Here is a 17,519-nt window from a genome sequence, read left to right on the forward strand (position 1 = left end):
ATGCCATCACCACTGCAGGATTTTTAGTCGGGGCCACTGTAGGTGTAGAGCACCCAACCACACCGCTCACCTGAAAAACTTGTGAATCACTATGGGTTGATCAGTGGCTCCTCTCAGATGAAAAGTTAAGGGCGCTCGAATCCCTAGTGAAGGAGCAGTTGTCCAAGGGCCATATAGTACCATCCATTAGCCCTTGGAATACCCCTGTCTTTGTCATTCGTAAACCAGGCAAAGACAAGTGGAAGCTCCTACAAGACTTCAGAAAGATCAGTGAGGTCCTCAAGACTGCTTTCATTTTTTCTGCTCAGCAGCAAAACAGAGATTCTTTAAGGCGGCTTACTGGACTTAGAAAGAATTAGAGATCCCAGAGAAACATCTGGGTTCAAGATGAAAAGGCTTTACTGTATGCCTCAGTTTTGGATTTAGATACTTCACATGCTAACTAGACATACAAAACCTCTGTAGATCCAGCCCTCAGCACATGCTAAATCGATGACATGCACATATTTTGTGTACATAAATAAATACTCTTCTATTGTTACAGTGTACACAGCAGTGGACATGAAGCTTTAAAATAATTGTAAAATGATATAAATGTAATAATGTAATTGTAAAATAAGTGTAAAATAATTCCTATAAATAAGGTAATGGCACACCCCATATGACATACTTTTTTTATATCTGGTTAATGAGTTCTTATATATACCCCTCCACAAAGACTGTAATAAATCTTACTGTTCACAGTTTAGTACTAGCAGCTTTTAATGTCAACAAAGTTCAGTTATGAACATAAAGAATTCCAAATCAGATCAGATGCAGTTGTTTTACATCAGCATCATTAATTTACCTGCATACTTGTACTTGAACTGTAGCTATGTTGCTCTCCATAACAAGGTAATTAACGAGAACTATAAAATGTAATGGACAACACTGATACCCACAATCCCTGTTTGTTTTGAATACAATTGAAGAGAAGTAGTAGCACAATACATAGAATGCTTACCTTGTAAAAAACACAGAATACCTGCTAAAAAAAGGGAATTGTTACTAGTCCCATTTGGATATTGTATAGCTGGAACAGGGAAAGACAGGAAAGAACTTACATCAGTCAAGACATAGATGGGCATTAAATAACCAAAAGATGAAAATTTCAGTGTAAAAGACAATAGCTGTACCTACATGAAGAAAATGAATACAAGATTTGAAACTCTGTTCTGTATCTCTTCTCAGAAGAGAAGAAAGCCATGATACTCCTAGGCTTTTTTTTCAAAACATGTCCACTAATGAAACTCTCGTTAGGCAGTTCAAAGCTTGCAGAGCTGCTTGCTTCACTTTGGAGTGTATATAAGTAAACAGACACTGGCACAGCCTCAAAACTCATAAAACAAATGCATAGTACTCATAATGCTAAAGCAGGAGAATGTAAATAATTGGTATTCGATTTTCTGGCAGTACAGCAGTAATCTGAAAGGAAATGCAATACTGAAGGTCTGTAACTTGACCCATAAGAACAAAAGGTTGTACTCTCTGGTTGTATTCCACTTAACAGATGCTCTATGCACATTTTTCTTACAGACAGGTTTTCCAGGAAGAAGAAAAGAATTTTTGGTTTGACAGGCAATTGAGTCTGCTATTTCTTTTTATAATACTCTTGTTTAGGAGCCTTCTGTACACACGAAATAAAGTATTAGGCATACAGTCTCATGCTTACTAAGGAAGTTGTCAGACTCCACAACTGCACAGAACTATCATCACCTGTTGTTAGAAGCTCTGTTAGTATATGGTTAGGAGTGTTCTAGAAGATACTCAAAAACCTTTCTGAGTAATAATATCCAAGGCTAGCTTAAGACAAAGGCCAGGAAACAGATAGCATCAGTAACAGCTGACTGGTTGTTGCATTAAAATACCTATGATCACATTACATAGCCTTCTACAGAGCTTGTGGTGTTAGACTGACAGCTGTGAGTAAGCTCATACAGGTATAACAGCTGCCTTCTGTGGATAGTAAATGTATACATATTTAACGCTCCTTTTGCCTTCTATGGCAATTTCTACAGCTCCTTTCACTCATACATCTTCCAGATAAGATTATTTCTCCCACACCTCAACTTCCACCTGTAATACAAGCTTAGTGAAGAATATTCACAGTTGTGATTAGGTTTATTAGGTCTGTATTTCTTCGTATGTATCTGACATAGCATCTTTTAAGTTTTGGCACTTTGAATTTACCTTCACACTGTGTGATTAGCCTTGCAGCTGAAATACTCCATATATATTTAGCAGATCATCTTGTTACACTAAGTTCTGTAATCTTACTGATTTTTCTGTATCATTTATTCAAATTTCCCCACCTCTTCTTTAATTTTACAGAAAATAATTTTCTGTTCTGGGGTTCTTCTGGTCTGAGAGTTCTCCAGTAGCTTGAAAAGAGGATTTTTATAATGTCTCTCAGGAGGGATGCAGCAGTAATACCGATCCCTGTGTTAAAATTCTTGTAATTATCTCTGCAAACACTCCAAAGGAACTGTACAACTGGGAGTTGCTGATCTTGAGGGAATGGTTCCTTATCTTAGTTTCCTCATCTCTTTCAATAAACTGGCCTGTTTTGCAGCTGCTGGTCATAAATTTACGTATAGCAGAGAGAAACAAGCACCTGCAAGAAGTATAACAACTGTATTCAGCACATAGCTATCCAATATCCTATCCATCCTATTTGGCTAGGAGACAAACTGAGAATTTGTTTATAGATTACCTGCCCAGTAAGTGGTCTGTATCTCCAACTTCTGTGCACTGCACCAGGGGTCACTTATACCACCTTACTGATGTTCCTCAGCAGGGGCAGAGACAGTACATGACAACTGTTCTTCTATTATAATAATTTAAAATATTTACACACTGCACAGCCATTCTTTTACACACGCACAAAACTGGTATACTAATGAACCGCACCTACAACATTTTGCAAAGATTCATACATTGTTGGGTTTCAAAGCATGAATAAAACATAAATCTGTAGCCTTCTAGAATACAGACAACTGGAGGGCCTGTGGAGGGAAAAAAAAAAAAAAGGTGCTCCCTCTAAGTTTAAACTCTCTCCAGAGACCATTCACTAGCTTCAAAATATACACATTTGGCATTAATAAGGTCTCTTGGGAAAACCCACAAGTTAATTTAGTTTAAAAAAGTGTGTAAAACCAAGTAGTACTCAGAGAAGAGCGAGCACTGTGTAACACATAGTTACTGAGATACACATTTATATATTTAATGTGTGAAAAATAAAGTGCTTTTTATCAAGTCTCAATGCAGGGACACTATAAAACTTTTCAACAACTGTAAAACAAATAGATACATAGAATACTGAATCAAACATACATGAAAACAGTGAACATCCTATCTGATTGATGCCCCAAGACAAGACATTCCTTCATATACATGGTATATACATATATATTCCGCTTTACTCAATATATTATAATAATATATATAAATTTTGTTCAACTCTAAAAAAAAAAATTGTACAAATATGCAACAAGGATCAAGCACAGAAGTCCAAGACTGACAAAGAATTTGCTATCCCTGCCCACACCATCATCTCCACTCCTGGGAAAGATATGCCAGCGCTCTTTGCTGGGGTGCAGTGCCTCCACATCCTGCAAGGCACTGTGAGCAGCAGCTGTGAAGTTGTCATCGCCAGTGGTGAGTAGATCAAATACACACGAGTAAAAATAGATGTCCTTCACAAGCATCTTCTCATGGCATTTGGTGGTGGCTGTTTCCAGTGTATACCCTGATTGGGGATGAGATGCAGCACCCCAAGGAAGCAGCTTTCCCATCACAGGCAATGGCAAGTGGCCACTTGGATCAATACGTTCAGTGGAAGGGCAGCCATTCACACACAGCTGCAGATCCTGATTCTCCTCAAAGGCCATGACCAACTCCTGGGGCATGCGAATGGCCAGGGTCAGGTAGTGCCCAAGCTGACGGATATACACTGTGGTTCCAATGTACCTTGCATGCATCTCAATATATTTGCCATTGACTTTCTCCACAATGTGCAAGCTCCTGGTGTTCTCATCTCCTCCACTTGTTGTGCCATCAACAAAAGCTGCAGGCAAGTCATCAGTCATTGCTTGATATACTTTCTGATCTGTGCAGTCTTGGTATGATTTAAAGATAATGGTTATCTGTGGGGGAGGGGGGAAAAAAAGGCAAAGTTAGTGGAAAGAAATCATAATCTCAATCCCTTTTCCATTTTGTAACTGAGTATGTCTGGAACTGCCCACTACCTTAAAACCTGACAGTTGTCCACGATTCATGCCTAAGGAAAACAGCCTGTACACATGCTTAAAGCCGTATTTTACTGGATGGCAAATGTTAAATTTGTTTTTTTGTTGGTCTGGAAGTAAGACTATTAGCATGTGGCAACAGCCTTTAGGTCATGAAAGGAAAAGACTATATTTAATTAAGCATAACAACTACCGCCTCACAGTTTCTTAACACTTTGGAATGCATCCTGCAATGACAGAGAAGCATAAGGACCGAGTAATTACCGCAATGCTGGCAACTATGGCAAAACCAGAATGAGACCACACAAAATCAGGGAAAGGTATAATCAGGACCAAAAACAACAACTAGTCAAATAACGGCTTAGGGATTCTCGTTACATTACTCCTAGGAACTAGGAGCTTTGACACTTTGAGTCCACTGTGCTAGAAAATGTGCCCACAGGAGAAACAATTCAAGACTGAAAGACACTGAAAGATGTGCCTTTGTGATGTTGACTTTCAACATCAAAATCATTAGCATAAAACAATTACTATTTTTTTTAAGATTAGAACTAGCCTTTTAAACCTTTCTACTTATTGGAGTAGGTCACAACAAAAGAAAAAGCAGGTCTTCCAGTCTTACTTGAAGGGAATAACTAGGCTATATGACAGACCAAGTTTGGAGTGTCTAGCAGCTTTCCTAAAACAAAAATTAGAATGAGAATTCATATCCAGGTATTACAAACAGATATGCTACTTCCTTCAGAGGAAGAATGACTAGAGGGGAATAACTTCTTGAAAAAGTCAAAAGACATTTTGCACCAAGAATAGATATTTTAATAATTATTTTAATCGATTGATTATATTAAATTATTTACAGTCTATGATTTAAGTAGTCTGCTATGAGACTCACATTACTTCAAAACATATCAGAAGGGATTTTTAAACTAAGGTTAAACTTAAAATCTGTTCCACAGCAACCTCACATTTTAGTTTCAATTAACCATTACACTTCTGCACAACTTTCATTTCTGCCTCTCTGTTTCAAAGAGCAAGAGGTTAAATCAAGAGCCAGTTACAAACAATTTGAATAAAACCTCTGCCCTCATTAGCCTCACCTCTCTACACCACTTGTATAAGACACAAGTCTTCCCACCTCTCTCCTTCCACTGCAACAATTTCTTCTTCGGAGTATGCAGACATATCCTAAACAGTATTATATTTATTTTCAATATTTGGTTCATCTCAGGTGGTTGATGTTTTGTCAGTGTTTGTCTCACAACATGGACACTACTTTTTATTTTGACTTCATATGTTCTCACCAGTGCTGACTGGATTTCTCCAATGGTTCTTCCTTGCATTAATCAGTTATACAGCATGAGATGTATCAGCTCTATACCTTGAGACCATCTGTAGTCAAGTAATTTGGTCAAGTGATGATTGTGAACCACAGCTGAGCTGGAATGCTTATGCCCAAAATCCAGAAAAGGCAAAAGTACCCCTGTTGCTGTACAGATGACCTCACAGCTTTGTTCTTAGTAAAGTAAGCTCAGCAACCAACAGAGAAGAAACTTGAGGACTCTCAAATGATTAGTATTTCTGCATATAATCCAGGCCATAATGCAGTAAAAGGCCTTTTATTTTGTGTAACACAGTTTGGATGAAACAGACTTCTATCTCAGCCTGCTCAGACAAAGAAGCATTGCTATTTCCTTAAGCACATTTGCATTGTACTGCCAGGAAAGAATAATTTAAACACCTACAGAAGTAAAGCTCTAAGTCTCTTTACCACTTGAACAAGCCTGGAGCCAAGAAGAAGTCTCATAGTTTTAATGAGACACTGAACTGGCTGCTTGTGTAAATATTTAAGCAAGGCACCTGGCAAAATTTATCAGGAAGCAGTTACCAAATTGCTCTCTCCAGAACTCCCTCATTTACAAGAATGAAATGCACACAATTTCAGAACACAGAGAAGGAACAAGAAGCCTTCACCCTAATTTAAGATTAGCAATAACAATGGATGCTGAATGAGAGCTGAAAGACTATTAGATGAATAAAGGCCTCCATATACATTGCAAGAACACTCTAAACAGAGACTCAACAGAGACCATTAAGATTTTCCAAGGACATACTTGTATTTAAACATTGCAGCTCAATACACTGATTTTTAATACGCTACTGTCTGTTGGGTGACATCCATCTAATCCATGCCAAATCAGTAAAATCAGAGGGCTGCATGGGCTTTGCCTTATCACACGTTCCTTTATCAGTATCATGCCCTGGTACTAACAGAACCTGTTGCAAAGGGAGATGAAGCAAAATGTCATTGCAGAGCTCTCTCTTTAAATTCCCAAGGTATCAGAGAGTATTAAAAAGCTAAAATGGTTATTTCTAACAAACTCAACATGTGTTACATATGTTTATGTACCTACAGTACTTTTCACATTCTGTCTGGTTCCCCAGAACTCCTTCACAAAGCTGCTTTTGCAGTACTGTTTACAGACTAGAGATTAGCTACCCTTTCTAAACTTAGGATGGAAAAATCCAAATGCCAAAATCTTCACAAAAAGAAAGATTGAAAACTATCAGTGTATCAGCCTTGTTCTTTGGGCATATACAGAGGTCTTCTGCAGTGAGGCACCCTGAAAGGTGAAAAGAAAGGTTTCCAAAGTCGTATCTGAGGATACAATAAACAAACATCAGGTACAGTAAGATTACTAAACCAAAGAAATCCCACATATAAAATTTACACATTTCATTTTGGACTTCATCCTCCCACTCCTACTGATGCCAGTACTGATGGGTACACTGCTCAAAAAGCTTTCTTAAATTCCACTGCACATACACTAACTTTCAAAGATGGTGTTACTGAGCTGTAAAACTGTCATTTCTAAAGACCCTAATGTGTTCATAGAAGGTTTAAGGCTTGCGTGCCTTAAACAAAAACACTTTCAACTCTTGAGTTCTTGTACTTATTTTCCTGTGGGAATCAGACATGTAAGGGTTTGATCTGCAGCATTAGAAGAAGACAGACACAGAAGGGTTTGATCTGCAGCCGTAGAAGCTTAGATTGATGAAAAAATACAATACACACAAACTAAGCAGAAAAATCATAAACTTGTATTTCTATAGTTGTAGGTGAGAATATGCCTTAAGTAAGTGAGAAACTGTACTGGTAAGATGGTGAAGGGTTTTTAATGTAGGGGTGAGGTTGTATGGAATAAGCTAAAAGTTTAAAAGTTATAATAGAAGCATGTGTGTGCCTGTGAGTTAGAAGCCCATTCGATAAAAGTATGCATAGTGCAGTAGAAGTAAGTAAAGGTGATAGGTTAGAAAAGTAGAATAAATCCTGTGGCAACTGTCTATTGGTTTAATAAGTCATATATTGCCTTGTAACAAAGAAACTTGTGACTACTTTGTCAGGTAGGCAGCCGACTGCCTGCTCCTCTACAATCTCGCAGCCTCTGAGACTGATGTTTATCTGAGCAATAAATTGTTCTTAGCCTGATGGTAGTCCCATCTCTACATTTCTAGCAGCAACAATAATATCTTCCCCAGTGCCACACTGCAATTACAATGATGAAGGTATCACTATGTTGTTATTTTACTATGCATTTCACAGAATTCTAGAATTGTCTGGGTAGAAAAAGACCTCTAACATCATTAACTTCAACCTTTATTATAACACTGCCAAGCTTGGGGAGGAGTGACTGAAAAAGTGCCCAGTGGAAAAGGACCTAGGGATGCTGGTTGTTCAGCCGGCTGAACATGAGTCAGAGTGGGTCTAGGGGGCCAAGAAGACCAAGGACATCTTGCCGTGGGTCAGACAAAGTGCAGCTGTATGGACCAGGGCAGGACTGTATCCCATACTCAGCACTGCTGAGGTGACACCTCAAATCCTGTGTTGACCCACCAGAAAGACACTGAGGTGCTGGAGCAAGTACAGAGGAGGGAAACAGCTGGGAATGATCTGAAGCACAAGCCTGATGAATAGAGGCTGAGGGAGCTGGGGACGTTCAGCCTGGAGAAAAGGAAGCTCAAGGGAGACTTCACTGCTCTCTACAAGTCTCTAAAAGGAGGTTGAAGCCAGGTGGGAGTCAGTCTCTCCTCTCAAACAGCAAGTGACAGGATGAGAAGAAATGGCCTTAAGCTGTGCTGTAAAGATTTAGATGTAATATTAGAGAAAATTTCTTCACTGAAAGAGTTGTCAAGCACTGGAGCAGGCTTCCCAGCCTCTTGAGTCATCATCCCCAAAAATGTTTTAAAGGCATGCAGTCACAGCACTTACAGATCACCTTTAGTGGTGGAATTGACAGTTTGCAACTCGACTCAATGATCTTAAAGGTCTTTTCCAACCTAAATGATTCTATTGCAGCCTCCAATGAAACTGCAGTATAAAGCTACTTCTGCGTAATAAGACAAATTAATCTCTACATTAAGCAAATGTCCATAAAGATGAAAAGAATAATGACATGTGACAAGTTTCCTTATCCTTCTACTTCTTAAAACATTTAGAACATTTATCTTCCAATTGCCTTTTAATTATTTTTCTATTACAATGTGCTCACTGTGCAATAATTTCCTGCAAAAACGAAACCATGCTACAAAAGAGAGATTTAAAGTGTTTTGACTCTGGGTAAAAGAACATTTATCCCCCAAATTCCTTTACCCTGCTGATAGCACCAGTTCCCAGGTTCCAAGGTTTATACCCAATAAATCACTACACTAAAAAGCTCTGTAGTTTTTTTCCTTCTCTGTGTCATTGAACTCACTCTCTCACCTTCAAGCTGTCTATTATAAAACACCTGGAAATGGCAAACTCCCATTTCCAATTAATGCAAACAAGAAGACACCTCCAAACAAGAAGGAAAGCTTTCCATTGGCAAGCCTAAACATCTCTACCTCAGTTCCTATTCTGGGGCAGTTACTTCAGTGATATCCAGAATACCTGTCACAGGTGCAAAAGGCTATAAAGACTTTGTACTCCTCCAAATAAAGCACACAATAAATAAAAATTTAAAAACCTCAATGTTCTATTTAATGCACTATACAATACCCTTCCACCTGCTCCCTGTAATAGACATTTATTGTCAGGGAATTGCAAAACTCCCTCCAAGACACGGAAGCTCTTTATCTTTATCTACAGCTGCAGAAATCTAACATGAATAATGCCCGTGATCTACTCAAAACACATGCAGGAAGTCTGTCAAAAAGAAAAAAAGAGCTTAAACTTTAACTCAGTGTCCCAATTACTTGCTGATGATCTCCCTTTTCCATCTGAAAGGCCCTACCATCCTATGCCAAGAGCCATAAGCACATCAGGCAAGCTCAAAAAACTGGAGTTTCGAAGTTTCAGCTAGACCACAGAATGTAAAATAGCTCTGCTCATGGTGAAAAACATATGTTATTATGAGTAAAACAAATGTGCAGAACACCTACAAACAAACTGTCAAGAGCATTTTTGTAAGTACATAACTCTCACAAGATGTGCTTTTCCAATTAAGGGATTCAAGGGAAATTTTTCCTGCTTTTCATACTTTCATGCCAGATGGAAGGTGAGGGGTAGGGGAGAAACAACATGCATTTATTCCTCACATTCTTATTTGAAGTGTCCTCCTGGCATTCTCTTGTCCTTTATGAACTTACTGGATAGTCCTCAGGCTGCTGAGGTTCCCATAGTCTCTTACGTTTTGGAGAGAGAAGAAAACTTCACACGTAAGGTTGCCTTCATTATCAACTCCCTCAAAGACTGGTACAGCAGAAAGCTGGGATCAAAGTGAAAAGTACAAACTCCCTACAAGGGCAAGGGAAGGTTTGCATCTTTCAAAAGGACAATGGGCTGATGAGTAACCATCCTGTTTCTATGGCTTCTTAAACCACTTCCAAGAAAAATGCCTTCAGGAAAAACTAAATCTTCTGCTCTTGCTGTCCTTCATTAGGCCTGCTTTAGACAGGACTAATTAGGTTAGTATTTGCTTGGGCTTCTGTACAATTTAAGTTCAGCATATACCTTTGTTTTTATTTCCCATTAAACACCAATTTAAAATACGTGCAATGAAAAAACAGCCAGACTAACAAAAAGGAACAGTCTGAAAACTTTTCATATGATGAAGGTAGAAGACCTATTGGCATGCTCTCAGCTAGGGATTACTCTATGTAGATAACTGTTACTGAAGTGTAGCTCTTTAGAAGTCATTTAGGGTACCCGGTGGCCAAAACAATTTAAGTACATCCAAGAGCATATAGTCAACCACAGTTAAAATGGAATACTTGCAGAGGAAAATGTTACTGGGGTGAATAAGCTATGCAGAGGTGGTGTATCTTAACAGGTCTTTTCTATTTCATTATAGTAGTTTGAGAAATAAGAGTCAAGGGCATGCATTAGAGATACTGCATATCTTCTAAGTCACTTGAATATTCCAACAACCTTCCTTGCCTACAACAGGTGTGCTAAATTCTGTTATCTGTCAAAAATAAAGAAAAAAATTCAAGGACTGTGGAACTGTTGTGTGGTTTTCAGCTTTATTGTTTTTAGTTCTGTGCTTCAACATGTTAGTAACATCCTGTTTTATGTACCCCTACATTATTTCCTAGTTGGTTTCACCCTACGTTGTACCAACCCCCTCTTTCTATCAATCACCCTTGCTCCTGCCTCTTCTTCCTGACACTTTGATGTCAATCCCTCTAATCCTGCCGCTACAGCCTGTCAATCTTAGTAATCCTCGTCCCTTCGTCTAGATTCTTCCATGTCAGTTATGTAAATTTCCTCCTCTTATTAGTCAGTTACATCTGCTCTCTTTCCTTCTCCTATTCCATTGTTATATGGTAATTTAGTCCCTCCTTATGCCCCTCCCCAGTTGTTAACCACTGGTTGTTAGGCTGACTCCTCCCCAGAGTCAGCCCCCCTTTACAAGTTAAGGTATCTGTGGTCTCCTTGCTCCTCTGTGCCTGTTCCCTCCCAGTTTCCTTCTTTGTTATCGCTTGCGGTCTCCTTCCTCAGGGAAGGAATAAAAGCAACTTAGAAACTGCAGCAAGAGTGTCCCTCTCTTTCTCCTAAACCACTTCTGCTCGACGAGGATCCCTCTGGTCGCCTGCTCGGCCAGGTCACGAGAAGGGGCTCCTACCAGCGGCTGAACTGTTACCCCTGGCCCTAGCCTGTGGCTCAGGCGGGAGCGGCCACTCGGGGGCGCTCGCCAAGGAAGGGGGTCGGAGCCAGCCGGCAACCAGCGTCACCCCCTCTCCCGAGACTGGGGGCGCAGCGTCATGCAACATGTAAGTTATATCAGCATTAGAAATATTTCTAGTATCATAAACCATAAATCTTGTTTTATTTAATTGCTTCTGCACACTTAGCTGCACTTGGGCAATGACAGGGATTACCAGAAGAGAAGAAAAAAATATTTTACCCAAATCACAGGAAAAAAAAAACAAACAAACCTACTTGAGAATAAATAAAGGCAGAAGGCACACTTTTTAAAATAATGCTTTCCCTCAGTAAATACATACATTTACTCCTGGTGTTGTCCTCTTTATCTCTTTGAAAAGATATATACCAGCACCATGTGCTACCATAGTCAATAATTTTCAGAATGTGGCTAAAGTCAAGATCACCTGTCAAGTACAACCACACCCTAGCCATCCGCACAATTTGTACATAAGAATCTCAGTTTTTTCCTCTACTACTATCTGGAACAAGGAAAATAAAGAAAAAATCAGCAGGAGTTTAGCAAAACTGAGCATAAAAGCTTACTGCAGATTATGAAATGGAGTTTTTTTTCTTCCACTTTAGAAAAAGCCACTGGGGGAGATTGCAGGAGATAGAAGTCTGTTTTAAAAAGCATACTCAAGTAAGTCTCATTCACTTATTTTATACACCTTTAGAACTCATTCAAAATGAACTGTTTCTGACACTGGCATAAGTTAAGAAAATGTAATTCTGAACTTTAGTCCAATCTCTGTTCATTCATCCAAGCACTGCCATTACTTCAATACTTCAGAACCCAGCACAAACTTAATAGTAAAACTGATTTTCCTATATTAATACTACTGCCCAGCCATCTTCACAGAAGATGTGTAGCCTGTACTCTACTGTGACAGACAACTCCTGCTTCTGACTCCAGTAATTAAGAAAACATACTTCCAGGCTTAACAATACAGTGAAAATTCTCTGGTGTAAATGTCTTGAAGCTGTGTAAACATTGCCCGACGTAGCTTGACAATACAAGAGCTGCCCTACTACAATTTTTAAAAAAGCCCTTTTACTCCAGAAGAGATATGTGACAATATCAGCTTCAAATGCATGACTAAGTAATTGATGGACACACTTGCTACCTGCATTCAGCAGGAAGAGACAAGGACTTTTCTAAAGTTAAAGAAATAGCATCAGTTATTAAATACTAGTGGATATATTCCTATTCAAGACTCCTCAAAGTCTTGAGGAGGCATGCAATTTTAAGTTTTGCGCTCAACAAGGGTTTAATATTCTTGGCACAACTTTAAGGCCACTGCTTGTTTAGTAAAGCTGAGGTACTAAGTCCTTGTCACAAACATTTATCTTGCTACCTCCTCTCAGTTCTCTACAGTTCACCCTCTTGTTTTGGCTCTGAATCATCAGTGTTTTGGTACCCAGTTTTTTGAGCCAGTCTCAGTATTATCTGTTTTCTGCTGTTTTAGCTGTGAAGTTTAGAAAACTAATAAAAAGCAGACACATACATTCTTTCCATCTTTAAATTCCCTTCCAACCCAAAGCATTGTATGTTTTTTTAACTTCTAATTAGTGCAGAGGCAGTCACAGATGTACAATAATTAATAACTATTTTAAAGTGTTACATCAGTATCATTACAGGCTTGCGCACAGGTTTGCTTGTCTTAAGTAGGAGCAGAGGGAAGAAAAGAACCTATTTTGTTTGCTCATTAAGATGCTAAGAGTTTTACTTTTTTATACTACTGCATAGAAGATTTTCAAGCTAATACACTTCTTCACTGTTAAGGGCTAAATGACTTACTTAACTGTCTTGGCCTTTTACTTCTGCATGCATGCACAGTGCACAAAAATAATCTGTACCTTATTTGTAGCAGTAGCGCTGGATCCTGGCACCACAGGCACATTGGTCACTTGCACTGATAAGTATTTATTGTCTATGAGGGGCCAAGCGCCTTCCACTTTGCATGTCTGGAAGTGATCTTTAAAAGTCCTCAGATGAGGATCCCCAAACAAGCCACAAAACAAGTAAGTAGGAGGAGGTGTCTTCTCTCCCCCTTGATGTTCTCTTGCTTCTGTGTGGCCACTGTAATTGCAAGGATCATGGGTCATTTCAGAGTTGGCGGAGGATGTGGGTCCAGTTTTGGTACAGTTTCTCTGGGTCATGAGATCACCGATCCCAAGCACTGCAGAATGGTAGACTAGGTTTCCACGGCACACTTTGGAATTGCGATAGGTACACACAGAGTATGCCCGCAGGGCCTTGCAGAATTCCAAATCAAAGTCCTCAAGAGCTGTGTTTAGATGTGAAGTAAAGGACACAAAATCAGTGGTGCACTTCTGGATTCCACAAGATGTGTGCAGCTTACAGTCACCTAAGCAAAAATAAACAGCAGAAAGACATAAAGCAAACCTCCTGGGTGGCAAAACCCCATTCTACTTCCACAAGTACCATAGAAAACAAAAGAAATGAAAAAGTGCTCACCCATTAGGGAAACACTGCATTTTAGAAAAGAAGAGGTTGAAAGATAGAAAGATAACAACGGAGACTATCTCAGAGGCTGACAGGACTCATGATGTCTTAATCCATTACTTTTTATTGTCTAGATGAAAATTAAGAGCACCAAGTCCTGTCAAGTACAAGCCAAACATTTCTTTCTAGATACCAAGGTGATGATGCAATTCTGTGTTTAAATTAATCACTTAGTCAGTAAGTAAGTCTCCATTTAGTTTTTAAGTGCTTTACACAATTTACTGAATTTTTATATAGAATTCTGTCCCTCCAAAGGCAACAATGCAATTGTTTAGACATTGTTTAGATGTTAAACATGTCAAATGTCTAAAAATGTTTAGACAAAAACTAGACTGAATAAAGCAAAAACCAAGTTCTCTTCTAGAACCAGGGTGGGGGAGAATGGGTAGGTAAGTGGACAAGCAGTTTGCTTTATTTCCCTGGCACTGCCATAGCTAAAGCTTCACTGCTCATTTTCGGCAACTAAAGCACAAAAAAACCCAGTTGTCTGAAGTGCAAGTTTTCAGCTAACACACCTGTACATTGCAGTAGCTGTACCTTTCAGAGCACAATTCAGTAATAAGACAGGGGGGAGAGAAACTCTCTCCCACAAAAGCAAACCAGACAGATTTTATCTGATTACCTGATTTCCATAAAAAAGCAGTTAACATCCTTGCAAGCAAACCGAAGTTTTAGTTTTCTCCTCCACAGTTCTCACACATATGATCTGAAATCCTTCCAGATTCTCATGGCAGTTAGCAGCTTTCTGAAGGTAACTTTTACCAAAGAACATACAAGGGGCAAAAATTAAATGAACAAGACAAGCTAAGGGCAAAAGAACCACTTTTCACACAGGTTAGAACCAGGAGGACCCCAGTCTAGGAGAGATCACATTTCCTGCCATCCAAAGAGAAAATGGACCTTCATAAAGAATAGGGGTGCAACTTCATGTAACAGCTGCCCAAGCCTGCAAAACTATGAAAATTATCCGTGGGAACATTTATCTGAAATTTCTCGCTGTCATAAAGCAGGTTTTGAATGCCACAAAGATGCATGGAAGAGATTAAAAAAAAGGGAAAAAATATATGAGAAACCTGAGCCATGAGAAGTAGAAAATAGGTTGAATAACAACATTTTTCATTTTTAAATAGCTGTTTTCGGCAATGCACCCAGTGATAAGAGGATATCAGCAATTTTTTTTCTGCGCCTCAGCTGACCTTCCTGAGTCAGTATTCACGTGACTTAATCTGAATATCCAAACCATGAATTTATAAGAGCAATATGTTTTGCCAGTGATGTGGAGCTAACACAAATCTGTCAAAATCCCAAGACAACATAGAGTAGAATGAGGAATTCCTCACCTACAGCTAAGTATGACCATATAGGTAAGCTGAAAATTTCTTTGTGCAAGCCATACACACCTTTGCAGAATACAGAAAAAAACCCCTGACAACAATCAACTTCTGTATTTTCAGATACACAAAAAAGACCCATGCCAAGCAAAATGACAGAGGGAATACTGGGTTTAGAGCCAGACTTTCAAAGCATCAAAACTTTTATTTCCCTTCACTTGTATTCGTAATATTATTTTAATAAAAAATAAATCAGGCTAGCTTAGCAAATCTGTCAAGTTATCAAACAGTCCGATAAATCACAGAATCACAGAATTTTTAGGGCTGGAAGGGACCTCTGGGGAACATCTAGTCCAACCCCCCCCTGCCAAGGAAGGATCACTTGGACCAGGTGACACAGGAACGTGTCCAGGTAGGGTTTGAAGGTCTCGAGAGAGGGAAGCTCCATGACTTCTCTGCCAGCCTGTTCCAGTGCTCTGCTACTTCTAATGCAAAGAAGTTCTTCCTAACGTTGAGGTGAAGCTTTTTGTGTTTCAGTTTATAGCCATTGTTCCTCTTCCTGTCGCTCGGTACCAATGAAGAAATCTGGCACCATCCTCTCGGATGGAGATACTTATATGCATTAACAAGATCCCCTCTCAGTCTTCTCTCCTCTGGACTACACAGGCCCAGCTCGCGAATTCCTCCTCATGAAAGGCTCTACCGAGAAGGAAAGGACCCGCCAGCATCTCGCGTCTGCGCGCACACGGCTGCGCCCCGGTCCCTCCCAGCCCCACACTCCCCGTACCTGCGCGCAGCAGCAGGAGCCCCAGCGCGGCGAGCAGCCGCCGAAAAGCGGCGAGGGGCGCCTCAGCCCTGGGGGCGCGGGAGGGCACAGCGCTCCCCATGCCCGGCCATGCAGGTCGCCGGGTCGGCGGCAGGACGGCGCCACGGCATGAGGCGGCGGCGCGGGCGGGCGGGCGAGCGACCTTTTCCACGATGCTTCCCCCCTCCTCTTCCTGCTCCAGCGGGGCTACCGCAGCCACGGCAGCGGAGCGTGACACGACGGGCACAAAGGAACAGACCCCCGGTGGAGGGGGTGGGACACTGGCGGCGGCGCCTGCGGCGCCCCTCCCGCTGCGCTGCCTCCTATTGGCTACCTGAGCTGTCCGTCACGGCTGGCCCCGGCGCCCGACGCCCCCTGACGTCAACGACCTTCCCGCCGCGGGCCCCGCCGCCGCCGCGTCAGACACGGCCGCGTGCGCCCGCGTAACGAGCTGCACCCCTGAGACGGGATGGGCCGCGAGAGGCCGTCAGGGCATTGCCAGGACAGGGCAGGGAACAGCGCCGGGATAGGAAAGGAAACACTCCGGGACAGGGTGGGGAACACCGCCAAGAGAAGAGCCCAGCCGGGATAGGTCAGGAACACCGCTGGGATAAGAAAGGGGGCACCGCCAGGATAGGGCAGGCGATGGGGAAGACCTCCGGCGCAGACAGGGGACACGGCCGGAGAGGGCAAATGGCAACACCAGTGGACTACTGGGAACAGGTCAGATGGCAGCACAGGGACAGGGGTGGGTGACAGAACACCGAGACAGAGCAGGGGACATCACCGGGGTGAGAATTAGGAAAAGAATCTGCAGGAAAAGATAAATGCCATCATTTGAAAAGTGCCTGGGCATTCTGGCTGGCAGAGTTGAACATGAGCCACCATGGACCCAGGAGGCCAAGAAGGCCAATGGCATCCTGGCTTGGGTCAGCAGTAGTGTGGCAAGCAGGACCGTCCCCTTGTACTCACGACTGGTGATGTCATACTTCAAATCCTTTGTTTAGTTTTGGACTGCTTACATCTAGAAAGACATTGAGGTACTGGAAAGAGTCCAGAGGAGAGAAACAAACCCTGGTGAAGGGTCTGAAGCACAAGCCCTCTGAGAAGCGGCTGAGGGAGCTGGGGGCGTTCAGCCTGGGGGAAAGGAGGATGACTTTCTTGTTCTTTACAACTCCCTCAGAGGAGGTTGTTGCCAAGTGGGGATGGGTCTCCTGCTATGTCTCAAATGAAAGGACAACTGAAAATGGTGTTAAGTTGCACTAAGGAACCAGTATTGCTGATTCTGTGATATGGTTCTTCGGGAAAAGCATGGACAATATACAAATAAGAAAACCATAAACACAAAACAGACAAACTGATTCCCTTGGTTTTCTCTTTATTA

General features: G+C 41.1%; 1 protein-coding gene across 2 annotated transcripts; it reads right to left on the minus strand.

Annotated features, from left to right (window-relative positions):
• Positions 1 to 744: 744 nt before the first annotated feature.
• Positions 745 to 16,429, minus strand: RGMB (repulsive guidance molecule BMP co-receptor b). Of its 2 annotated transcripts, none has more exons than XM_059873944.1 (3): positions 16,118 to 16,429; positions 13,330 to 13,841; positions 745 to 4,184 (listed from the first exon to the last, which is right to left on the minus strand). In XM_059873944.1, the coding sequence occupies exons 1-3, from the start codon at positions 16,215 to 16,217 to the stop codon at positions 3,501 to 3,503; spliced, it is 1,296 nt and encodes a 431-aa protein (XP_059729927.1). In that variant the 5' UTR covers positions 16,218 to 16,429; the 3' UTR covers positions 745 to 3,500. The 2 variants fall into 2 exon arrangements, with proteins under 2 accessions (XP_059729927.1, XP_059729928.1); XM_059873945.1 differs by lacking the exon at positions 16,118 to 16,429 and adding an exon at positions 14,622 to 16,039.
• Between the last annotated feature and the right edge of the window lie 1,090 nt (positions 16,430 to 17,519).

The sequence above is a fragment of the Haemorhous mexicanus genome, chromosome Z (assembly GCF_027477595.1).
Source record: "Haemorhous mexicanus isolate bHaeMex1 chromosome Z, bHaeMex1.pri, whole genome shotgun sequence".
Lineage (NCBI taxonomy): Eukaryota > Metazoa > Chordata > Aves > Passeriformes > Fringillidae > Haemorhous > Haemorhous mexicanus.

Bases quoted from the DNA above. Each gene is read 5' to 3' on its own strand.
- RGMB (XM_059873944.1), bottom strand. From the start codon at position 16,217: ATGGGGAGCGCTGTGCCCTCCCGCGCCCCCAGGGCTGAGGCGCCCCTC. The intron at 13,842-16,117 runs GTACGGGGAGTG...ATTTTTGCTTAG, and splicing joins GCTCCTGCTGCTGCGCGCAG to GTGACTGTAAGCTGCACACA. The intron at 4,185-13,329 runs GTACAGATTATT...CCTCCCCCACAG, and splicing joins GCGCTACTGCTACAAATAAG to ATAACCATTATCTTTAAATC.